This window comes from Kalmanozyma brasiliensis, assembly GCF_000497045.1.
Source record: "Kalmanozyma brasiliensis GHG001 unplaced genomic scaffold PSEUBRA_SCAF3, whole genome shotgun sequence".
In the NCBI taxonomy this organism is placed as follows: Eukaryota; Fungi; Basidiomycota; class Ustilaginomycetes; order Ustilaginales; genus Kalmanozyma; species Kalmanozyma brasiliensis.
In genome coordinates, this window is record NW_015961970.1 from 1,028,547 (window position 1) to 1,053,017 (window position 24,471).

Genomic DNA, 24,471 nt, shown 5'->3' on the forward strand with positions numbered 1-24,471 from the left:
GAATTGATCCATGGCATTTGACTGCATGTGGAAGAAGTGATCCCAGTGCGAACTAGGGTTCATCTTTGCCAGCGGCTCGACGTCGCTTCATGTCGTGCCTCCAGATGATTGTCTCCTCCAGGGTGTCAAAGAGGAAGAAGGCGGCTCGATAGAGGCTGGAGCGCAAGTACAGCAATCTGCGGAAGACCAAATCCGGCGGTTCCAAGCCGCTGCTCGACGGCGAGCCGCTCGTAAGCTTCAGCAAACATCCTCAAGGCATGCCGGAAGAGGTAATCGAAGTTGCACATGCAGAGACCGCCTCAAAATTGAAGAACAGATCTTGCTGAGGACGCGATGGTCATCGTCCCGCGCAACGCCGATGGCGACGCTGTGCTCACCGCCAAGCACGGCGAAAAGGTTAAGGTCGACGATGTCGTCTATCTCCAAACTCATCGGCAGAGAGCCCGGATCGACCAGCAAGACGCCAAGACGAGCAGAGGCGTCATAATCCACGCCATCCTCGGGGCTCCGCATCAACCGATCTTGATGACCACAATGAGCTCAATAATATGGGGTTGAAACTTGGTTCAACCTCGTCTACTGAAGAAACTTCAACATCATAAGTACTGGGGGATCAAGCCAGCTCGAGACACTGAAGCCTGTGTTGTAGATGCTGAGGCAGACGCAGCCAATATGGCTGCCACTGCAGACGATGTGAACTATCGAGGACATATTCAGGGTCACGACAACTCATCTCAAACGAGACCTCCCCGTATCGATGGTTACACGGGGGTCTGTGAGTGACAGTTCGCAACGGACGACATCATATGCAACACACATCCACAGACAGCTCAGCGTCTCTTTTTTGTCTCCGTCTCGCATGGTGACTTGCTTTGCGAGATCGGGCATTGGTACGGTTCAATCCACATGCACCACTTGACACGGCCGCCGATAGGCGCCGAGCCGGGCTCCGGGCCTTGGCTTGATGGCATTCACAAGGGAAGCTGGTCACCAGCAACACCCAAAGACGAAGAGGGTCCACGCCGCAAAGCAGTCAGAGCTTCGAGCGGCCAGAAACTGCCAATGGCTGACGTGGTCCGCCAAAGGCGGCCTGTCAATACGCAGCGTTTGCAAGTCCAAGTTTGTGCGCCTCCGCCAAACGCTCCATGCACCCCATGAAAAATCACAGAATGGTCAATGCGGGCTCTGCCAAATGCTCCAAGCGGGCTCTGCCGCGTCCAACCTGAACAACTCAGCAAGCCCACGCCTCAGACACACAGATACTCTAGCAACGGAAACGAATCTCATACGGAACCACTATAAACTTTCTACATCTTTGTGTTTTCTCTTCTTAGTGCTCGATCTCGCAAAGCAGATCACCCTGCGAGACGGAGTCGTTCTGCTCCACAATCACCCTCTTGACGTGTCCGCCAACAGGAGCCGACACAACCGTCTCCATCTTCATGGCGCTCATGATGAAGAGCGGGTCGCCGGCCTTGACCGAGTGGCCCTCCTTGGCGCGGATCTCGACGACGACACCGGCCAAAGGCGAGCCGACGCTGCCGGGGTCCGACGAGGCCTTCTCGCGCTTGACCGTCTCGACGGCCGCGGATCGGTCCTCGATGGTCAACGCACGAGGCTCGGCGTTGAGCTCGAAGAAGACCTCGCGCGTACCGTTGTTGGTGTTGAGCGCACCGACGGCGAGAAGCTTGACAATGAGCAGCTTTCCGCGGTCAATGTAGGCGTGTAGCTCCTCACCCGGGTGCGCCTTGCCGAGGAAGTAGCGCGTGGGCAGGTTGCTGAGATCGCCGTACTGGTCGAGGAAGCCCTGGAACTCCTCGAAGACCTTGGGGTACATGACGTAGCTGATGGCGTCGGTGGCGCTCATCGAGCGGCCGTACTTGGCAGTGAGGTCCTTCTTGACCTGGGCAAAGTCGATGGGCTCCATGGTGGCACCGGGGCGGCCGTCGATACGCTTCTTGTCGCGAATGATCTTGCCACGCAGGGGCTCGGGGAAGCCGCCAGGAGGCGTGCCGAGGAAGCCCTGGAAGTACTCAATGACGGAGCTGGGGAAGTCGAGCTTGTCGGCTCGCTCCTCGACGTCCTTCGCGGTGAGCTTGTTGGCCACCATGAACTGGGCAAAGTCACCAACGACCTTGGACGAGGGCGTCACCTTGACAATGTCACCGCAGAGCTTGTTGGCCTGGATGTAGGCGTTCTTGATCTCCTTCCACTGCGTTCCGAGACCGAGCTGCTGCGACTGGAACATGAGGTTGGTGTACTGACCACCGGGCATCTCGTGGTCGAACACCGACGAGTCGGAAGCCTTGACGTTGGCCTCGAAGCACTGGTAAAGCTGACGAACCTGGCTCCAGTACAGGTTAAGGTTCTGGATGTCCTCGTGGCGGATGCCGGCACCGAGACCAGTCTGCTCGAGAGCGCTGACGAGCGCGCCCATGGAGGGCTGCGAGGTGAGACCACTCATGCTGTCGATGGCCACGTCGACCACGTCGGCACCAGCCTCGGCACAGGCGAGCATGCTCGAGAGAGCGATACCGGCCGTGTCGTGCGAGTGGACGTGGATAGGCAGGTCGGGGTACTTCTTCCTGATGGCGCCGACGAGCATCTTGGCGGCGGTGGGCTTGAGCAGACCCGCCATGTCCTTGATACCGAGAACGTGGATGCCGGTCTTGACGAGCTCGTCGGTGAGGTTGAGGTAGTACTCGAGCGTGTACTTGGGGTGCTTGCTCGGGTTAGCAACGTCACCGGTGTAGCAGATGGTACCTTCGGCGACACCGCCGGCCTTCTTGGCAGCGTCGATACCGAGCTTGAGGGAATCGAGCGAGTTGAGCGAGTCAAAGACACGGAAGATGTCGAGACCGCACTCGACAGCCTTCTTGCTGAACTCGTAGATGGCGTTGTCGGGGTAGGCGGTGTAGCCGACGGCGTTGGCACCACGGACGAGCGCCTGGAGCGGAATGTTGGGCACGAGCTTGCGGATCTTGCGCAGACGCTCCCAAGGGTCCTCGTACAGGAAGCGCATCGAGACGTCAAAGGTGGCACCACCCCAGCACTCGAGCGAGAAGGCGTTCTTGAGAACGTAACTGGTCTCCTTGGCAATGTTGACCATGTCGATGGTTCGCAGACGGGTGGCGAAGAGACTCTGATGGGCGTCTCGCCAGGTGGTGTCCATGATGAGCGTTCCCTTGTAGGCTCGCACCGCCTTGGCGAAGGCCTCGGGACCCTCGTTGACGATGATGTTCCTCCAACCCTCCGTGCAGGGCTTGGTGGTGTCGAGCGTCTTGGTCGGGTCCTTGGGGTCGGTGAAGGTGGGGATTTGGATCTCCTCCTTGAGACCAGGCTCGCCAACCTGGCCAGCGATGGAACTGCCGTTGACAGCAACGTCTCCGAGGTAGGCGAGCAGCTTCTGTGCACGGTTCTTGGTCTGGACCAGATTGAAGAGCTCGGGGGTGTCGTCGATCATGGTAGTCCACGTGTTGGCGGTAGCGAATGCCTCGTGGGTCAAAAGACGGAACAAGAAGGGGATGTTGGTCTTGACACCGCGGATACGGAACTCGACCAGGGATCGTAGCATCTTCCTTCGGGCGACTTCGTAGGTGGCACCTCGGCACGAGACCTTGACGAGCAACGAGTCGTAGTGAGGCGTGATCTGAGCACCAGCAAAGCCGGAACCGGCGTCGAGACGCACACCGTTACCACCAGCGGATCGGTACACTTCAATCCTTCCGGTATCAGGCTGGAAGTTGGTGGCAGGGTCTTCGGTGGTGATGCGGCACTGAATGGCGGAACCGCGCTTCTGGATGGTCTCCTGAGTCAGACCGAGATCGGCCAGAGTGGCACCGGCGGCGATCTGGATCTGAGCGCCGACAATGTCGATACCGGTGATCTCTTCGGTGATGGTGTGCTCGACCTGGAGACGCGGGTTGATCTCGATGAAATAGTAGCGGTTCTGCTGGTCGACGAGGAACTCGCAGGTACCCGCGTTTCGGTAGTTGGCGGTCTTGGCGAGACGGACGGCATCGTTGAGGATGGCCTGACGCACATCGTCGCGGAGGTTGGGCGCAGGAGCCACCTCGACGACCTTTTGGTGACGACGCTGGACGGAGCAGTCACGCTCGAAGAGGTGGACAACATTGCCTTCACCGTCAGCGAGCAGCTGGACTTCAATGTGGCGGGGCCTGTCGAGGAATCGCTCGATGAAGACGGTGGGGTCGCCGAAGGCCGACTGAGCCTCGGAAACGGCACGCTCGAAAGCCTCCTTGAACTCCTCCATCTTGCGGACGACTCGCATACCACGACCACCACCGCCCATGGCAGCCTTGATGATGACAGGGAAGCCGACCTCCTCAACGAAAGGCTTGGCCTCCTCGTAGCTGGCAATCGGACCAGGGGTACCGGGCACGATAGGGACGTTGGCCTTGCGGGCGAGGTCACGAGCCTTGGTCTTGTCTCCAAGACCGTCGATGGTTTCGGGACGAGGACCGATGAAGGCGATACCGGCTTCCTCCACCTTCTTGGCGAAAGCGGGGTTCTCCGAGAGGAAACCGTAACCAGGGTGGATCATGTCCACCTTGTGCTCAAGAGCGATGCGGACAATGTCGTCGATGGCCAGGTAGGCCGAGACGGGCTTGAGGCCGGCACCGACTTGGTAAGCCTCATCGGCCTTGTATCGGTGGGCACTCATCCTGTCCTCGAACGAGTAGAGAGCGACGGTGGTCATGGCGAGCTCGTGAGCAGTACGGAAGATTCGGATGGCGATTTCACCACGGTTGGCAACCATGAGCTTCTTCAATGGGCCGGTCGCCTCGCCGGTCATGCTGCTGCGGATGCGCTGGATGGTGGGGAAGAGGTGGCCAGTCCTCTCGCCAGGAGTGCCGGGCTGGCTCTCAAAGGTGTCGACGAAGGTGCTCCTAGGAGCGCCCTCGGGGGCCTGTGCGGTCTCGGGCTGGACAGGAGCAGGCATCTTGGCTGAAGGTCAGTGATGCCTGAGTGAGATGTTGTGATGTATGGATTCGCTCGACTCGCCCCGAGTTCAAGGGAAACCTGTACAAATGAAGGGGTGAAGAAAGACGCTTTGGAGCGAGTATGGACACGCTCTCGATGTCACCTGCTAGTCTCGATCTGATCAAGAGAGGAGACAGGACGACGCGAAGCCGAGAGGGGATCTTTGATCACGAGGAAGGAGGGAAGGTGAAAAGATCAAGGGACCGAAGCGAAGGATGAAGGAGGAGTGCGGGGTCCTGATGATGGTGAGACGGAAGAAGGAGTGATTGACAATATTGAGACGAAGGAGGTGCCAAGCTGTAATCACGAGCAAGATAGCGAGGATGCGAGAGACTGGCAGGCAAGCCTCAAGCAGCGCGAACAAGCGAGCGACGCAGACGAACGGCTTTTTCCGATTTCAGAGCACAGATCAAGCACATCGGAGCCAGGCCGACGCAGTCTCTCTCAACCTTTCGGGTTTCCCGCTGAAAAATGACACACATCTACCAAGCCACTTTGCTCAGCTTGAGTGATCTGAGCAGCACACAAGGATGCAGGCTGCACCGATCGGAAGCCAAAGGCGAGGAGGAGAGTTGCAGATAAGAAAGGGGGACGGTTGGACAGGGTCCTGATGCGATACCGATCCAACCCAATTCTGGTTGACTCTGTCTACGCTCGATGAGAAGGAAGCGAGCGTCTTTCAGCTGCTTGTGTGGTGCCTGCCTGCTCTCCGGTGCACGGACGGCTTTTTGAAAATCAAGTCTTCTCGGCTGAAAAAGCGGTAAAGCCGTGGCCTGATACGACCGCGACAAAATCGGCAGCAGATCAGTCTCTTCTCCTTTTCTTGTCTTTTCCTGGCAGGTTGACTCGACCATGTTTGCCTTGCGTTGGCTGAACTGGCCATGTCCGCGTGGGCTCGACATACAGGACAGACACCCAAGTTTTGCCCTTTTGTCGGTCCGTTTGCTCCTCCCTTGGACCGATCTTGCAGAGCCGGCCACTGATGCGAAGTGATGAGTCGGTTGCTTCGAAAGGCCCGAGCTCGAGTTGAGTAGGCAACGCAGTCGACGATTGACAAGGCCAGACGTGAGAAAACAACAAGCTGGCTGAATGCAGCGTCTGTCCGTCTTGCAGAGCTGCGCTCTAGGCTTCAATAGATTCGTTATCTGAGATCGGGCCAACACCAGCGATCTCGACTTGTCGTCATGGCAACACAAGGAACTGAAAAGGACGAGCAGCAAGGGAAGAAAAAGATCTTCGCCGTTTATCGATCAGCTCCCCCACGCATGAACAGATGACGTTCACAGACAGCTCGGTCAAATCTGCGAGATCTTCTCATCTCCAAACGCCGAGTCCATCGAGCTCTAATTTTTTGTTTTGTCTTGACTGCAGCTTGATTGGTCGACGAGTCGGTCATATCGTTGGCTCATGCAGGTGTTTGCTTGTGCTGGACCAACGGACGGCATCCATCTGCACCGGTCCGAGACAGGAGGATGTTTGGTCTCTTGTCTCTCGGCCAAATAATCGGTGGTATGGTCAAAGCTCTTCGAACAGCGCAGACGACAAGGACGTAAGCGGACTCGTTGGCCCGGCTGATCAAGGAGATCATATTTCTTATCAGTGACGCACATGAGCGGAAGGAGCTTGCTTGCCGAGGGTATGAGGCGCTATCAAGCGGTACAGAAGATCGAAAGTAATCGACCCCGCGAAAAATCATACATGTAAGATCGACATCTCTTCACTCGTTCGAATTATCGGCCCAGCATGAGGCGTCTATGATCATCATGGAGTCTCCGCCAAGCTGAATAGAGGTCAGCAAGTCAGGAAGGGGGCACGACGATGGCAGGAGAGCTCACATCGATGGAGACAAGCGACGCTGAGATGTCAAATAGTGCAAGGGAGGACACGCTGCAGGTCCCTGCTCCACCATTCCAGTCAGCGGAGGAGGCAACGCTGCATGGTCCCCCGCACTGCAAAGATCGACAGCACCCAGTTTCTGCAGATCATCGGTTTTAGTGGTCGCTTGTTCTACGATGCCAGTTCGAGCTTCCGAGGTTAGGCGGTAGCGGTATTCGGCTGAGACAGTAGGAGTGCGGAGCGGCAGCAGCCCATGAAAGAGGGCGCGTGCATCCGATTTCTTCCGGTCATGCACCCCGCGCCCGGCCATTGCTGAACCGCTCGGGCGCTTAGGGATGTCGTTCTCTTTCACAACTCTCAACGCTCATGTTGCGGCGGCTCAGAAGCGGTATCCTCGTCCGGCTCATTTGCTCGCCATCTGTTGCTCACGTGTTGTTGCCCGTATGTTGGGATCTCCGTTGCTCGCTTCAACACAACCTTCGAAAAGTGCGCATAGAGCCCCTTGTGGTTCTTTTCGGTCAAAGCCGGCCCCTCGTGAGAGCCGACTGGCATCGAGGCCTTTCTCACCGAGATCGGGCTCCCTTGACGCCAACTTTGCCGATCCGACGCCGAGAGATCCTATGAAAACCGAATTGATTGAGATTGAGCATGCCCATGATACTGTCCTGCTTGTATACGTCTAGTTGCGGCCGACAAACTGGTAGACGATGCGACGAACAAGACCCGAGAGGTGTTCCGGATTCTGAGCGTAGGTGCCCATCACCAGCGACATACCCGCCGAGGTGAGCAACAGGTCGCCGCCGGGCACGAACGGAACATATGACTTCTGCCTGAGCACCGACCAGGCACTTTCCATACCCTTGGGCAGCACGTAGGCAGCAAGCTCGGCTCGGCGCCTCGAGTCGTCGACAAACAGCGACAGACACGTGGTGAAGCCGGCGAACCACTTGAGCCACGAGCTGATGAGCATCTGCTTGAACCACGTCGGCACGTTCTTGTTGAGCGACTCCCTTCGCTGGATAAACTGGTACAGCGAGTGCTGCGCGCAGAACTGCGTCTGGAAGATGATGACGAACACACCCAGGAACGACGACGAGCGGAACGAGCCACGGAGCGAACGGATCGTGGCGCCGAGTGGGTCCTTTAGGAACTTGCCTGGTCGCAAGAAGATCGCTGGGACAAAGTGAAGCGTCAGGTAGACGGGCAGGATCCAGCGAGTCACCTCCATGAATCGATCGATGGGACTGCGCCAGTGACTCGTCTCCCATGGGTGGACGAGTGAGCAATCGATGATGTCGCCCGGGTTGCCTTTGCGTGTCGAATCCATCCACTCGACAATCTTGCGCACGTTCTTGCCCTTGATACCGCGGCGGTTGAAGGCGTTGGGTGCCACGTCAGGGTAGCGGAGCGGACTCGTCGAGATAGGCTCAGGGACCTTGCCACCAGGGAACCACTTCTGCAGGACAAAGTCAGCATCGGCTTTGCCTTCGTGTCGGATCTCCCGGTAGACGTCGGTCACACGAGGCGCGACCTGAGAAGCGTTGGTGATCCATCGCCTGTAGCCTTTATCGAGCGACTCGGGCGCCTCGAGCCATGCCCACATGATCTGACCACATGCAAGACCGAAGGTGATGACAGCGCCGTAGGGAATGTTGATCAGGCCTCGCTCGTGAGCGACGTTGTACTGGCCCTCCAAGCCCCGCACAAACAGCTGCTGGGCCAATGAGATGCGGTTGTCGGCCGTCTCCACCAAGACAGCCAAGGCCGAGATGGCACCGGCGACGTACGCGTGCCAGATCTTGGAGCGCGGGTCTGGCATGAAGGCGCGCTGCTTCTGCTTGGCCTTGACTTTGGCTTTCTCCTCATCCGACTTGCCTTCCAAGGCGGCTCGGCCTGAACGAGGTGTAGATGTTCCGCTGCGGTTCTCGTCTGGCGAAGTGTTGCCATCTCCCTTTTCGATGGTGAACATGGCGGAGGAGGAACGCGATCGCGGCTTCTTGACTGGCGGCGGTGTCAGCAAGCGCAGTGAGTTGTGCACCGCCTTGTAGAGCGACGCCCAAATGGCGAACAAGGCTGCGAAGCGGAAGTTGCGCGGTCCGAAAAGGGCAATGCCGAACGAGTTCTTGTTGAACTTTCGGGTACGCAGCGACTTGACGAGCTCGAGCACAAACATGAGCGTGGCCCTCAGCGCAAAGGCTAGATTACCAGCTCGGAGACCGCCTCTGATCACATGGACGACCAGCCGCTCCCAATCGCTTGGCATACGAGCCACCTCGTCTTGCGGTCGCCATACCTTGCTGACGGCCGACTTTCGGATTTCGCTTCGCGGCGTGTGCGCAAGGTCTTGCAGGCCAGAGATGCTGAGGTTGCGTCGTAGCTGTGCAGCGGTTTCGGAGATGTTAGGCGTCGTGGGTCCTGAGTTGGCTCTGAAGCGCGCGTACTCGTCGTCTGAGTCCTCTCCAGAATCATCCTGGTCTCGATTGACCTTGGTCATCTTCGGCAAACGGAGGGCGGGCGCGTTGCGACGCAGCGACGTTTCTCCTCCATCGAGGGTGGAAGCCGCCTTCTCGGTTAGGTCGCTGTCGCCAGCTGAGGGGTTCATCGCAGGCATTGTGCACAGCGCTGAATTGCCTTGAGCTCGATCCTGAAGCTCTGGGCCTGTAGACGTTCTTGGGACGACAAGGCGTGTCTGTCTATCGAACCGCACGAGGATGGATCGTTGATGTGTAGCTTGTCTACCCTGCTCGCGAACAAGATGACGCGGGAGCTTGACCGACCGCTGCCGAAGATGGATGGAGGTAGCGAAATGATGGTGATGACGGCAGAGGGAGAACGGGTTGCGCAGCTTCTCCTCCGTACCCCTCGCGGTCTGCCGCTTCAAAGTGTGGAGTGAAACGACTTTTTTGAATTGTCCTTCTGACGTGCATGCGCTCTCGGCGGCAACTTTTACCGCTCCCCTAGCCTGATGGGTAGCCGGATGAGCCCGCTGTTCGTCTCATTGCGCTCAGCTGCCTTGCAATGACTTACCCCGTGCGCTCCACCTTGAGGCAATACCAACCCCGCTCTCGTCGAGTCTCGCTTGGCGTCTCTGACCGAAAATCCCACGCGTCATGACCTCGAGTTTCACGCAGCGCACCCTGTTTCAGGTTCGCGAGCTGCAGGCCACCCAAACTTTGGACACTTTCAAAAGTAGCGTCTGATCTCAAAGCAAGGGGTCACACTCCGACAATAAGTGCTGGCCCTGATCATCGGAGACGATCCGCCCCTTTGTCACCTAGGATGCTGCTTCTCCGCTCCGGGCGGGAAAGGCTCGACAGCAAAATGAGCCTCGTACAGGCAGATGACTTCTTGGCGGTACAGGCACGCCGAGAGCGCAGAATGGGGTACCTGGCTCGTGTAACGACACACGACAGCCTTCGCTCCAGCTCCTTTCCGCACCTGTGATGCTCCTATCCCCTTTGCCTGCAGCATCCAACGCCAAGGAGGTATTGAGGACACCAACTCTATGAGCGGCCGGGTGTAGGCGATGACAAGCCGGCAAAGCAACGAGCTCAATTTCCCCACAAAACAGAGACAGCCGTCGGTTGTGAATCCCTCGTGAAATTCGACGAGATCCAGCTCCTGCCTCAAATCTCGCAGCTCGGACGGTACCCTAGTCATGCTTACATAATCAGATCACTCGAAAAGAAAGGGAGGAGAAGGCCCCTAGAAGAAACCTTCTCCAGTTCCAAGATTCAGGCAAGCCTCCCCCCATAGGAGAGAGGCGGGAGGGCGTCGGCGGTAGGTCAAATTGGGTGGCCGTGCAAGCCCACCGACTCCCTCTCTCCAGCCCCCATGCTTGAGCGAGAGTGGAAATGCCAAGGTCTGTGGAACGGCGAGAGATGTAGTCCGAAGTCGAGTGCGATGCGCAGAGAGAAAGAGACAAGGGACGACGCGGAAGAGGTCAGCAATCTGTTGCTGCAGTACGAGGCAGAGGTGTTGCAATCGGACCATGGCTCGTGCGGCACAGCTTTGAGAACGATATCCGGTCCCTCGCATCGCCGAAGTGATGTTGCGACATGGCGAACGATCAGGCAAGCGTTGTCGCAGTGTGCCGTAGAGCCATGGTTGCTGCGAACACCTTGTTAGGGGGCAGGATAGAGTAAACTTACAAGTATGAGGTTCAGAACGAAGGACCCTGGATCTGTTTGGACTATATACTCTCGCCTTCACGACCGCCTGGCTTGCGCAGCTGTCAAATGGACTACAGTACCATTTCCAGAGCGACGCACTGGCGCGTGCTTTTTCTTCATTCTTGTCACAGAATTCGACTTTGAAGGGTCGTCGCGAGCAAAAAGGCATGTGCTTGCTCGCCAACGCTTTACATCGGCGGATCATCGTGAACGTGTAGGCGGAACGCAGCTCAGGGTCTCAATATGGACCATGCATTCTTCAGTCGGCGAGACACACAGCAAGGTCAAAGAAGTGAGATGATGCCATTGCATTCGCTGGAAATGCCGCGCGATCAGGATCGAACGACGGATGTCTATCTGCATCGCCCTGACCATCTCTTAAGCAGAGGCAGCCCTACCTGAGCAGCCGGACGCTTCGAGCGTCGGTGTCCAAGACGGGGTCCTCGACTCCGAGATGGCGGAAGAAGAGAAGGAAAGGGTGCCAAAAATTGCCAGGCCGTCATGGTGACAGCAAGGACGTGCAATATAGGTAATTTGCAATCAGCAATAAGCTTCTCCTCGGTAAAGACCTCACTGGATGAAGCGCCTGCCTCACTGATGGATGCGCGGGATCGTTGCATACGAGGAGCGGTGCGAGTATCGAGGACGGGGTGAAGTGTGGGAAACATTGAACGAGTAGACGGAAAAGGGGGAAAGCAAGCAAGAGATTTTGGTCAGTAGCTGTCATCAATGTCGGAAGGAGGTGCGGATCTGAATTCGCTCAGACCAGCGCCTGTCTGCTGCTATGATCTCGATAGACCCGATGGTAGGGATGGTCTGAGGAGCCAAAATCTAGGGGCCACGTCGATACTCACGAAGATGGATGAGGAGCAGGAGGAAGATGGGCCGCCGACGGAATCGAATATAACGCGTGTCGCAGCTCTCGACTCAGCCATCACGAATCTGCGTTCGCGTGGAGGCGGCCCGTGCCGTGAATCGGGCGATCAGAGATGTGTTGTTAGACCTCGCCTAATATCGAGTTCAGAAGAGTGCAAGATTGATATCTGGTCGCGATTCGAAAAATTCCCACGCTCTGAGTCCTTCGAGTCCGCTTGAGGTGAAAAATACCTGCGCCAAAGCTGCAGCACGTGATGATGAATATTGAGGATTGGCTTGAAGCCAACACTAAGCAAGCCCAGAGAAGGCAGCAGATGGCAGTCTCGAGCTCAGAACAAGATTCGAGGCAGCGTACCAGTTCAAGCTCGAATCGACAGTTCAACTGCTGCGAGTCGTCGTGCTGCTGCCAGTTGGAGGTCGCGGCCTGAGTGTGAGTGTGAGCGGCACAGTCTTCTGCTGCCTTTCCTTCACGCTTCTCGTCACCATCAAGACTATCTTTACATATCGCCCAACATGTCTCTCGTACCCCCCGACCCGTCGCAGAACTTCGCTTTCATCTTGCGGTAAGCATCCGACATCAGACAACAGCAACGGACCAAAGCAGCCTCGATGATCAGCATAGATACGATGAACCAGGAAGGCAAACAGCAGGCAAAGCGACCACGCGCCTGTATCGACAGATGATCGCCAGCATCACCGACCGCACCTCGGCTTGCGATAGCAGCAGAAGATATCTGCACCGACACTCCTGCATCACAATCGACAATCACAGAGGAGATGGACAGATTCTGGGTTTGAACAGAGGCATTCTAGCGAATAATTTAGCCTATCAATCTGGAAGGATGGACGGCTATGCGGCAGATGCTTTGTTACGGTTGCCTCAACTCGAGACGCAATGGAGGAGGTTCTCACTTTAAGGGACGCAGCGACGCCGCGGTGGACCTCAAGGGCAAGCGGTCGTGGTTCGCCTCGATACGGCCAGTGCACTGCATAGCATTCCACAGAGGATGAAGACTGTAGTCGGCTTCCAGGCTCGGTGTTCCATGGTGGAAGCCAAGGTTCGAACCAGTCAGGCAGAGTTGGCCCAAACCACGGCGGTCCTGTCCACGCCGCTCCACAGCACCCTTTTCCAGTATCGCCGTCCTTTTCAGCATCGCCTCCTCGCGCCGGAGTGCTGCACTCGACACGATCCCGACTCGAGCTCCTGCGAGTCTTTTGCCTCAACCATCTACCATCTATGCTGATCCATCATCGAGCTGCTCGGCGTTCCATCGCATCCACTTCGCTCGCCGAACCGCATACTGATCTCTACCTTGCTTTTCGTTGCCCTTCGCTCCATAGTCTGCTCAACACCAACGTTGACGGCAAGATCAAGGTCCAGTACGCCCTGACCCAGATCAAGGGTGTCGGCCGCCGATACGCCAACATTGTTTGCAAGAAGGCCGATATCGACCTTGGCAAGCGTGCCGGTGAGCTCAACTCGGACGAGCTCGAGCGCATTGTCACCATCCTGCAGAACCCTGCCGAGTTCAAGATCCCCGCTTGGTTCCTCAACAGGCAGCGCGACATTGTTGACGGCAAGAGCAGCCAGCTCCTGTCGAACAACATCGACTCGAAGCTGCGTGATGACCTCGAGCGCTTGAAGAAGATCAAGGCGCACCGTGGTATCCGTCACTACCTCGGCCTGCGTGTCCGTGGTCAGCACACCAAGACCACTGGTCGTCGCGGCCGCACTGTCGCCAACAAGAAGAAGTAAACGTCTCGACGTCGTTTTCTCGCTTCTTTCTTGGTACCTTGCAGCATTCCTTCCAGTCCTCTTGTCCGTTCCCGTCCATCATCAAATGGTGTTGTAACATTTCAGTCTTTCACCCATCTCCCTTCCGTCGAGCAGTGGGGGCTGCTCGATAGGATCTACATAGTTTCATCATGGTTCACAAAAGCATTGTCGGTGCTCCCTCCGTTGATGCTGCTGTGATCCTTCATCTCCCCTACCCAAAATCTAAAGTGATTGGCCTCGTGCCAGGATATCGAAACGCTGCTCCGTGATCTTGTGCGACCTCTCGTGATTGATATCAATATGAAGACCGCTGCATCAGATGCCAACTGAAACGATTCGCACCCGAACAGGTAAAACTATCTTGCGACACCGCGGCAAGCTGCACGGTCTGGCGATCACTATGTCCCTTTGCCATCGTCGAACATGAAAAGGCACGCTGATCGGTTCAACGTCAGCTCAGACCACGGCCCCTGCCATGACCGGCTTTTAAGCGTATCACCGCTTCCGCCTCTCGCCGGGAGTGTGTCTTTCATTCTACAGAAGAGACAGATGGCAAGTAGGGTCTCTGGGTCATTGCGAAACCTGCTCATTATTTTGAGCCTTCTGCTTATTCACGAAAAAAGGCGGCTTGGCAGCGCAGTGCTTCGTTACGCAAGCTTTGCCGAAATCAAGAAGAAATCTCGTCAACGCAGCCAAGAGAACGGACTTCTGCGCTGAATCAGAAGAACTATTTTGGCACAGCAGAGCAGTCTCGAAAAAAACACGGCAGCAGCGCAGACACAGATAGCGCAGCTGGAAGATAGGCAATTTGATTTGACGGGCGGGCTTCTTCGGCGTCACACATATTTGCCTTGATTCGGTCCAGGATTCGTCCGCAGTCACCGGTCATCAAACACTCCCGACCTTCCCTCATCCCTCCCTACACCATCAGCATCGGCTGGAACGCTTTCAAGGCATCCGAACACAGGTCGAACTCGCTTGCCGATCAGCAAGGCAATTCCCTCCCACGCAACCTCATTTGGGCGACTCGTGGACTTTGCGCAAGTGGGCTCGCCACGCACATCGACCGATCACATCCTCGTGCTACCCTCCAAAGATCTCTCTCGGATCACCATCTTGATCGGCAACCACGTCGCATCTCCTCGAAAGCAGAGCCATAAGGTCGCATCGCAGCGGCACCAGGACCAATCCGCCACAGATTGACACAGTCGTCTTCTCACGACAGCCTCGCTCGGGTTGCAAAGTTCCATCAGCGACAGCGCAGCAATCACCATCGCCCAACAGCATCGCACATTCAGGTAGCGCTGGTAGTCTAGACTCGGCCTCCGTGTCATCCTCTTCCGTCCGCAACTTCCCCCGATAGGACATCAAAACCAACTCACATCGCCATGAGCGACCGAGCGGTACCAGCCGAGGAGGAGCTCGATTACGAGGGACTGGGTGACAATGTCCCACTGCACATCAACATGATTGCGGGCTCACTGGCAGGTATCAGCGAGCACGCCGCCATGTACCCTGTCGACGTCATCCGCACACGAATGCAGGTCCTCTCTGCGACACCTGCCGCCACCTACACGGGCGTGATACAAGCCTTCAACCGCATCAGCAGCGTCGAAGGAATGCGCACATTGTGGCGCGGCGTGGCGAGTGTCATCATGGGTGCGGGTCCAGCACACGCGGTCTACTTTGGCACCTACGAGACGGTGAAGGAGGCGACGGGAGGGAATCGCGAGGGGCATCAGTTTGCAAGCACAGCGTTCGCCGGTGCATCCGCCACCATCGCCGCAGACGCTTTCATGAACCCATTCGACGTGATCAAGCAGCGCATGCAGATGCACGGCTCGCAACATCGCACCGTCATGCAGTGCGCCTCGTCCGTCTACAAGCAGGAGGGCCTGCGTGCGTTCTATGTCTCGTACCCAACTACGTTGACGATGACGGTGCCCTTCACGGCGGTGCAGTTTTCGGTGTACGAGTGGGCGAAGAAAGTGCTCAACCCGTCGGAAAGCTACTCGCCAATGACGCACGTTTCAGCAGGTGCCTTCTCGGGAGCCGTGGCAGCTGCAGTGACCAACCCGCTCGATGTGGCCAAGACGCTCTTGCAAACTAGGGGCAGCAGTACGGATGCGCAGATTAGGAACGCATCGGGCATGTTCGAGGCATTCAAGATCATTCATGCGCGAGAAGGATGGAAGGGCTTCGCACGAGGTCTCTCGCCAAGGGTGTTGACGTTCATGCCGTCGAACGCGCTCTGCTGGTTGTCGTACGAAGGCTTCCGCTTCTTCCTCAACGAGCAGTCCAAGGCGTCGGTCTGACCGCAGCATGAACGCTCGTTCCACATTCGAAACTCATAGATGCATTCCCGCCTCCCATCGGTCACCTATACCTGACTCGATCTCCGGCTCACACAGGGAATATCAGCGGAGGAGTCCCCTCCCTTTCACCTACCCACCTCAATTACTTCATGCTGATACCGCGCACAATCGCAACCATGTACCTTTCTTCTCAGCCCAAAATGCAACACGCTTCAGTCATCGACACAGTCGTCCTTGCAAAGCATTGATCGGACAGGAATCGACTGAATGAGTGAATGAGTAAAAGTACAAATGCGATGCGAAGCCGCCGAACTGGGAAGTGGTCCGACTCAACGACGACCAGAAGACCGCCCAAGATACTGATTGCCCAAATTGGATATCGCATCGACGACAAAAGTGCCTCTTGGCCAAGGTATCGATCCTCCTCCCGTTCCCGGTATGGACAAACCTGCTGTGCTCAGTCCTGCGCCTCCCACACTTATCCCGCCTGCGCTCTGGGCCAAGCTAGCCTTCCTCGCTTTCGCCGTGGCCTGTGCAGCCGCAACGATCTCGTTGATGTTCGTCTCGACCACCAGACCGCCCTGAATAACCTCGTTGAGTATAGCGTGCACCTCGTCGAAGTGAAAGATGAGGTCGAGCTCGCAGACGTTTTCGAAGCATCGATCGAGGCTCTCAACGAAGACCTGGATGAGGTCGAGGATGCCTAGCTCGCTCTCGCTCGCGTCGACGACGAAGACGAAGTAGAGTGTGGCGTAGTGTCGATAGATTACGCGGAGCTGGTCTTCTGCCTTTGTACGGACATCAGACTTCTCGATAGAGGCGTTGAGCGAGGAGGAGAAGCGCACCGCGTCTGGAGGCGGAGGCAGCAGGGCCGTCAGCTCCGTGGCATCGAGAAAGTTGCAGACGCCATCCGGGCGCTTCGATACAAGGCGGAAGATCTCTTTGATCAATGCTTGCTGCCGCGATGCTGGGAGCTGCGTGTAGAACTTGGTGAGGCGCGGCTTGCCGTGGTTGTTGACGATGAGGGCGGCTCGTATTGTCATGTTTGCGACCGATGTGGGGAGTTCGAGATGTGATATGAGGCAGCGCAATGCTGCAGATCGATTTCAACTGAGCCAGATCTGGTCGCCCAGCAGTAATATCACTGTGTGCTCAGAGGAGAGTGCACTCGCTTGATGTGCCCCCTCGGATGTCTGTCCGAACAGATGCGGCCCAGCCGAATTTCGCGCTCTCGGTGTGTCCGAAGGTCTTGTGTTCCTGCTGACGTGCTCAGATCAACCGCTGATCTCTTCGGGTGTGTTCCGTGGGATGATACGGAGCCTCCTGACTTGTGATGGTGTCGTAGTCGTAGGTGATTCGTCAAAGGACAAGGTGAAGAGAGGTGCTTGCTGCGTCGAACCCTGAATTCGCGAAAAGTGGAGCCACGGGCCCCGAACCTGCTCGCTGGTCTGTGTGCTGCGCTCTATCTCTTCCGGCTGCAGTCTAGAACGTCCATCCAATTAGGCACCTTTTCTTCCTGTATCAGCCCGTGCCTGATTGTACTCGACGGTCTTCCTCTCTCATCACCTCCATCATCCACACAAGCCCTCGACCAGCTCAAGTAGCTTCTCAGGGAATCGATCGCCAAGATGGGTTTCCGCAGCGGCTTCGTCATTTCATCCACGTCCTTCCTGTTCGGCATCATCTTCATTGCCTCGATCTACGACTTCCCGCTTCTCTACTTCTCCGACCTCACTGACGGATCTATCGAAGCTGCGGAGCGCTTTTACCTCTCGCTCTTCAATGCGCCGCTCGCAGTCACTGCGTTGCTGCACGGTATGATGGGGCTGGGCATCATTGGCCTGGTCGCCAAGCTGCATCGATGGAACGAGATCGCAAAGTACTTCGACGGCGGTTCGCTTGCTCTGTTCATGGGCGCTGTCTGCATGTACCTCGGTGTTGCCGTGCCCAACCTGCGACTCATCGCGGATCCCACAAACGAAAAGCTTGTGTGGAACTCGGCCATTGCTACGCAGCGACAGAGCCAGTTGGAGGCATACGAGAAGGGCACCAGCTCGTTCAAGCCAAGCGACGGACCCATGACCCACGACGAAAAAGTCAGCGCAATCAGGATCATCAGCGCTAGCAACACCATCTGCATCGTTCTCCTCAGTGGCGTGCTCATTCTGCAGGTCACTGAATGGTATCTGGAGCGACAGGAGGCCGCTGATGCCGAGAAGAGGCGGAGGCAGCAGGCCAAGGAGCTGGCTGAGGCGAAGAAGGCCAAGTAGACCCAGGCTTCTTGTCTTCTAGAATGCCTGTGAGCACCACTCCCCGGAAGCTGCGCCCCCGCACATGCGCCTTCTCTCGACCTCGACCCCGTCTCATGTGGCGACCAGTCGCGCACCTCTCAGGTGCAGTTCTGTAACCGCCTCACTCACCAGGGACGGTGAGATGAACCATTATACAAAGCTGTACTCATAGCGTCTATTAATTTGCACACGGCCATCACTTCAGGATCTTACGGACCGTCTGCAATTTGTGCTCGTGAACTGCTTCTCACACGTTGACTTCAGCGAGATAGGAGAGCGAAAGGGAATCTGGTTGATGGAACACTTGTCAAGGCGGACCCTGAGTGGGTCACGTTTTCTGTGGAACTACGAACAACAACGTCTTCTTCTACTGACACTGACCGCCTCAAGCGTACAGGTCATCGTCTCCGGCGTCATCGTTGCCGAACGCCGCACCGCCACCGCTGCCACCAGCGCCGCCTGCACCACCAGTCTGACCAGGGTTCTGACCCTCAGGGAAGCGGAATGAGGAACCAAACGATCGTGCTGACTGGAGGTTCTGTGCGAAGAGCTCGTAGCGGCGAATGTCGCCGTCCGAGACGGACCTGCGAGCGAAGCGCATCGCCTCCTCGAAGTGGGCACGCGTGATTTCGGGGACCGGGTCATCCTCCTCCTCGGCGGCGACGCCCGCGGCATCCTCCTCCATCTTGACCTCGCCGTCGGCGTTGGCCTCCTTTGCGGCGATGCGTTCGCGCTCGCGCTTGATATCGGCCTCGATCGACTCGCGAATGGCCAGCTTGGCGGCACGCTGACAGATCTCGGCAAGATCGGCACCAGAGAAGCCGTGTGTGTGCTTGGCCAAGAAGTTGAGGTCAACGTCCTCGGCAATAGGCGACTTCTTGAGCGTCGCCTTGAGAATCGACAGACGCGAGGGCTCGTCGGGCAGAGGAATGTAGATGAGCTGGTCAAGACGACCAGGACGCAGGATCGCAGGGTCGATCTGGTCAGGTCGGTTGGTAGCACCGATAATGAAGACGTTCTTGCGCGAGCTGACACCGTCCATCTCGGTCAGGATCTGGTTAATGACACGGTCACCTGCTCCTCCACCGTCGCCGGATGAACCACCTCGCGCCTTGGCGATAGCGTCCAGCTCGTCGAAGAACATCACACAGGGCGCAGCAGCACGCGCCTTGTCGAAGACGTCTCGCACGTTGGCTTCCGACTCACCGAACCACATGGTGAGCAGCTCGGGACCCTTGATCGAGATGAAGTTAGCCTGGCACTCGTTGGCGATGGCCTTGGCGAGCAACGTCTTACCGGTACCAGGAGGACCGTAGAACAGAACGCCCTTGGAAGGCGCCATACCGTACTTGAGGAACTTTTCGGGGTGCTCGACGGGGTACGAGACGGTCTCCTGCAGCTCCTGCTTGACCTTGTCGAGACCTCCGATGTCCTTCCAGGTGGTGGTGGGCACCTCGACCACAGTCTCGCGGAGGGCCGAAGGGTTGGAGATGCCAAGAGCGAATCGGAAGTTCTCCATGGTAACACCAAGCGAGTCGAGCACCTCGGCGTCGATGGTGTCCTCGTCAAGGTCGATGAGATCCATCTTCTCTCGGATCTGCTGCATGGCAGCCTCGGAGCAGAGAGCAGCCACATCGGAACCGACGTAACCGTGAGTCTCGGCAGCGATCTGCTCGAGATCAACGTCATCGGCGAGCTTCATGTTCTTGGTGTGGATGCGCAAGATCTCGAGTCGGCCAGTAGGGTCGGGAATGCCAATGTCGACTTCACGGTCGAATCGGCCGAATCGTCGGAGGGCAGGGTCGATGGAGTTGGGTCGGTTGGTGGCAGCCATGACGACAATGTTGGAGCGGGCCTTGAGACCGTCCATGAGGGTGAGAAGCTGCGACACGACACGTCGCTCGACCTCACCGTTGGTCTTGTCACGCTTGGGCGCGATACTGTCGATCTCGTCGATGAAGATAATGGCAGGGCTGTTCTTCTCGGCCTCCTCGAAGGCTTTGCGCAGGTTCGACTCGGATTCACCAGCCATCTTGGACATGATCTCGGGACCGTTGATGAGGAAGAAGAAGGCGCCGGTCTCGTTGGCGACAGCTCGAGCCATGAGCGTCTTACCGGTACCAGGAGGTCCGAACATGAGCACACCACGGGGAGGCTTAATACCAATCGACTTGAACAGCTGTGGGTGTCGCAGGGGCAGCTCGACCATCTCGCGGATCTGAGCCATCTGCTTGCGGCAACCACCAATGTCGTCGTAGCCGACATCGGCAAGGTTGGCCTCCTCGTCCTCGCGCTTCACAGGCTCACCCTCGGTATGAATGACCGTATCTTGTGCGACAATGCAGAACTCGGCGGGGTCGGTCTCGATGACCTTGAACTCGACGGCGCGCATGCCTCCTCGGACGGTGAACGTGTCGCCCTTACGCACAGGCCCTGCCGAGCCGGGAACAGAAAGAAGTGTCAGTCAATGATCGGGAAAGCAGAAAGAGGGGTTCGGAGAAGGCTCGTACTGTAACTCTCGAGGAAATATGGTTTGAGGTAGACGTCGAAGATGTTTCCGGTAAGACCCTCGACGCTGTCATCGAAGGGCAAGACGTGGATGCGCTTGCCGTACTTGATGTCGTGACAAGCGTGAACCGAGATGAGATCGCCGAGCTTGACGCGGAGGTTGTTACGAGCAACCTTGTTGAGGCGGATCTTGCTGTCCTCGGTGTTCTCGTCGGTCAAGCAAATGAGGACTGTGGCAGGAACGATGCAATAAGTCAGTAGGACATTCGCCGCTGTGATCGAATGAGCATCTCATGGCCTCACCAGTATCACGACGCTTCTTGCCACGGAGCAAAATCGTGTCCCCGCGAAAGAGGCCAAGCTCTTCCATCTTGCCAGGACTCAAACATGCGACCGAGTTGTCGTCGGTGGTGGACTCCTCTACGAAGAGACGGTTGGGTGATTTCTTCTGACGAAGGATGGCGGTGGCGACCTCATCCTTGTCGTCGGCCGGGGCAGGCTTGGGCAGCTTGACCTCGGGAGCATTCGAAGCAGTGGGGTCGGACATGATGACTGCGGGTGAAGGTGAGGATGGTGGTGGAGGAAGTAAGAGGTGGTGAGCAGCTCAACTTTGATACAGCCACACGCTTAGCTGCGCAGCGCTCAGCCAGGGTCCGCCTGTGGGCACGCGCGTCAGTCGATCACCGCGGTCCAGCTCAGCTGGCTCGAGCGGCTGCACAGCGTCTTTTTGCTGGAAAATGTGGAGGACAAAATCATACCTTGTGACAATGGCGGTGTAACATGCTCATTTTGCTTTGGTCAACGTCACAAGCGGTTTCGCAGCTTGCAGAAGGCCCTTTCGCTATCAGGGACTGAGCAGCTGTGGCCGGGCTGATGCGTGCGTGGCGTGCAATGACTGAGCTTGAGGCTGGACGTCGAAGCGGGACCCGCACAAAGCATTTGGCTTGGCCCGCATTGAGCGTTTGGCGGGCCGCCCAAACTTGAGAAGCAGGCCCACACAAATTTGGAAAGCATGCGCTGCGTGTTGATAGGCCGTCTCTTGCGGGCCACTAAGACCATCCGCGGCCGCGCTCGAAGCTCCAAGTGCTTCGCGACATGGTTATTCTTCGCCTTGGGGTGTCTTCGGTGGCCATCTCCCCGGGTGGACGCCATCGAGCCACGGCCTGAAGCCCGTCTCGGCGCTTTTTAGTGGCCTTTGTCAATAGCATGTCTGTGGAGCCGACCAACTCAATGCTCGATCTTGCATAGCAAGCCACCGTGCGAGACGGGGCCAAACCCGGACGCTCAATTTTCTGTGATGGTGCTGCGGCGTGGCTCAACCTTGAGGCTGACATCGTAGCAGGGCCCGCGAGAACCATTTGGCAGAGCCCGAGTAGACCATTCTGCGATTTGGCGGGGCCTGCATTAAGCGTTTGGCGGGGCCACACGAACTCGAAATGCGGGCGCACACAGACTTGAAGCTCAAAGGCTGTATGTTGACAGCTCGACCGTCGACGGACTGTTATAGCTGCTCGCGAATGATTCTGAGGTACACTTTCGACAGCTGCCTTTGCCTGCTGTGCCGCGTCAGGTGCCTCGATGGCGATGAGCTTCCTTTCCAATAAATGGTGTGTGTGTCTGTGTGTGTCTGTGTGTGTCTGTGTGTGTCTGTGTGTTTGTGTGTCTGTGTGTCTGTGTGCGTTGCCACGTAGCTCAAGTGTTGAGCTTGCGTCATTGGCGGGCTCGTATCGAGCGTTTGCCAGGGCCACACAAGACCTAAACGCAGACGCTGCAACTTCGATCTACCAATGCTGCGGACGATCGCAGCCATTGGCAAGAGCTGCGAACAGCCGCCCACCCTCTTCAGTCTCCTCACTTTCGAGCTTCAGGTCCGCTTCGTTGTCCAGTGCCACGCTCGTCATTTTCGCCTCGATGGCCAGCAGTCGGCTAGTAGAGCGCAAGCTACTGCCACCGTCAAGCTCGAACGTCGTACACCATGTTGTCCGATGCAAGCTGCCGCTCATAGTCCTCTTCGTAACAGTCAGCACGGGGGAGTTTCATTTTGTGACGTGAGTTGTTGCGGCGCGGGATGTGCCTGAGATTGTTCTGATCGTCCAGCCTCTTCTCTCGAACAAATGGGGAGGAGGCGATTGTCTGGAGGGACGACATCAAGCAACACCGAGCCACTGGCGAATACGACCCCTACTTTGAGGACTATTCCCTCATCTATTCTAGTCTGTCGCCTCTTCAGCCCAGCGCGCTTAGCCTCGCTGTCCTCGAATGCCTTCCGAGCCTCTGCCTCCTCCTCGCTGTCCAGCTCCGGGTCCGGTTCGTTCTCCCTCGCCATGCCCATTTCGTGACCTCGTTTGATGCGCACTCCTTCGGCGATCTTGGCCGGCAGATGCCCAGAAGATCGCAGATTGGGACTGCCGAGGATGAGAGCGGGACACACTGTGTCGCAGATTGCGGCCTCTCGACTGCGACCAGCCTCGGGAGTCATCTGTGCCCGCACATGCCTCATCATGTGCCTTCGCCCTGGCTTGAAACACTCGGAGAGGTAGGATTATGCTCTGCACAGCAGAACTTCCAAGCTTCAAGAGACCATCATCGCACCAAAGTTCATCACACACTCTCTGGGCATTTCTGATTGCGCAAATTCTGCTGCATAGAACGTGCGACGAGTGATGCGTGGTATTGCGGATCATGCTATGCTGACAGAACCGATGCAGGCATGAGATTGCTTTTCGGAGGGTATTACTTCGACTCGGAAGCGGCCTTCTTTGCCTTCTCCTTGGCAGCCTCCTTTTGCGCCTTCTCGTAGATCCAGTCGTTGAGGCCTCGTCGGCAACGAGCAATCTCGTATACGTAAAATTGAAGCCGCGTGACTGCAATACGTCGTAAAGGGAAATGGAGTCAGCAGCAATTCCTTCAGAGCGAGCTTTTGCAAGCTGCTGACAGTGCCGAAAGCGCGGAGAGGATACCTACCGAAAGTGGTGTTGAACTGAGTGTATTCGTCGGAAGCGTCGGTTCGGATCAATGTGCCAAAGTTGAAGTCGGCGACTGTGGGCAGCGAGCATGCGGAAGGGATGTCAGAGCATGTTGTTGAAGTCAGCGTCCGGTCAGCAGGCTGAGCTCATTGGCTTGCGGTTCGACCACGATGGAGGGTAGCTGGGTGACCCGCTCCCTGACCTCGAAGCATGCATCCTGAAATCTGTTTCGAAGACTTACCCTTGTTCTCGTACTTGTTGATGAAGGTTCTCCACTTCTCCTTGCCAGCAGGGCTCTTCATGGCCTCTTCATCGATCTTGACCACCGACTTGGGGTCGGTCGACTCTGCGAATTCCGGAAAGCTGGTCTGGAAGTCCTCGTACATCTCGTCATCGAGCCTGTTGAGCGGAGTGTGTATCGTCGGAGGCAGAGGTGGGGGGAGTTAGTGCTTGATTCAGCAGCGTCAAAGCGAGCGGTACAGTCTGCAGGAATCCTAGCCGAAGCTATTGCAATGCTCACTTGGTCAGGCGAAGAGTCGAGGGCTTGATCTTCTCCAAGAGGTTCCAGTAGGTCTGCGCATGCTCGACGCAGCGCACGGCCATCTGCTTCTCGATCTCGGGCAGGTTTTGCGCCTTGTTGGCGTCGAATGCTCCGGCTGACATGGTGTTACGAGTGACCAATGGCTTTCGCAGGGTATGGAAAGGGTGATGATGGTGAGAGGGAAG

General features: G+C 57.0%; 8 protein-coding genes across 8 annotated transcripts; 3 read left to right on the plus strand and 5 right to left on the minus strand.

The window, feature by feature from the left end:
* Window positions 1–1,330: 1,330 nt before the first annotated feature.
* Window positions 1,331–4,963, minus strand: PSEUBRA_004250 (Pyruvate carboxyltransferase; the record flags this gene model as incomplete). Its single annotated transcript, XM_016437811.1, has 1 exon — window positions 1,331–4,963. The coding sequence occupies one exon, from the start codon at window positions 4,961–4,963 to the stop codon at window positions 1,331–1,333; it is 3,633 nt and encodes a 1,210-aa protein (XP_016291347.1).
* Window positions 4,964–7,519: 2,556 nt separating this feature from the next.
* PSEUBRA_004251 (Transmembrane protein) lies at window positions 7,520–9,451 on the minus strand (the record flags this gene model as incomplete). Its single annotated transcript, XM_016437807.1, has 1 exon — window positions 7,520–9,451. The coding sequence occupies one exon, from the start codon at window positions 9,449–9,451 to the stop codon at window positions 7,520–7,522; it is 1,932 nt and encodes a 643-aa protein (XP_016291348.1).
* A 2,950-nt stretch (window positions 9,452–12,401) lies between these two features.
* On the plus strand, window positions 12,402–13,644 carry PSEUBRA_004252 (Ribosomal protein S13; the record flags this gene model as incomplete). The annotated part of the gene is made up of 2 exons (XM_016437804.1): window positions 12,402–12,451; window positions 13,230–13,644. The coding sequence occupies 2 exons, from the start codon at window positions 12,402–12,404 to the stop codon at window positions 13,642–13,644; spliced, it is 465 nt and encodes a 154-aa protein (XP_016291349.1).
* A 1,409-nt stretch (window positions 13,645–15,053) lies between these two features.
* On the plus strand, window positions 15,054–15,980 carry PSEUBRA_004253 (Mitochondrial substrate/solute carrier; the record flags this gene model as incomplete). The annotated part of the gene is made up of 1 exon (XM_016437801.1): window positions 15,054–15,980. The coding sequence occupies one exon, from the start codon at window positions 15,054–15,056 to the stop codon at window positions 15,978–15,980; it is 927 nt and encodes a 308-aa protein (XP_016291350.1).
* A 329-nt stretch (window positions 15,981–16,309) lies between these two features.
* PSEUBRA_004254 (AP complex, mu/sigma subunit) lies at window positions 16,310–17,023 on the minus strand (the record flags this gene model as incomplete). Its single annotated transcript, XM_016437819.2, has 1 exon — window positions 16,310–17,023. The coding sequence occupies one exon, from the start codon at window positions 17,021–17,023 to the stop codon at window positions 16,310–16,312; it is 714 nt and encodes a 237-aa protein (XP_016291351.2).
* Window positions 17,024–17,608: 585 nt separating this feature from the next.
* Window positions 17,609–18,250, plus strand: PSEUBRA_004255 (Shr3 amino acid permease chaperone; the record flags this gene model as incomplete). Its single annotated transcript, XM_016437799.1, has 1 exon — window positions 17,609–18,250. The coding sequence occupies one exon, from the start codon at window positions 17,609–17,611 to the stop codon at window positions 18,248–18,250; it is 642 nt and encodes a 213-aa protein (XP_016291352.1).
* Window positions 18,251–18,656: 406 nt separating this feature from the next.
* Window positions 18,657–21,326, minus strand: PSEUBRA_004256 (CDC48, N-terminal subdomain protein; the record flags this gene model as incomplete). The annotated part of the gene is made up of 3 exons (XM_016437814.1): window positions 18,657–20,704; window positions 20,782–21,009; window positions 21,083–21,326. 3 exons carry the CDS (start codon window positions 21,324–21,326, stop codon window positions 18,657–18,659), a joined length of 2,520 nt encoding a protein of 839 aa, XP_016291353.1.
* A 2,186-nt stretch (window positions 21,327–23,512) lies between these two features.
* Window positions 23,513–24,408, minus strand: PSEUBRA_004257 (putative polysaccharide biosynthesis protein; the record flags this gene model as incomplete). The annotated part of the gene is made up of 4 exons (XM_016437820.1): window positions 23,513–23,643; window positions 23,744–23,818; window positions 23,987–24,144; window positions 24,266–24,408. The coding sequence occupies 4 exons, from the start codon at window positions 24,406–24,408 to the stop codon at window positions 23,513–23,515; spliced, it is 507 nt and encodes a 168-aa protein (XP_016291354.1).
* Window positions 24,409–24,471: the final 63 nt, after the last annotated feature.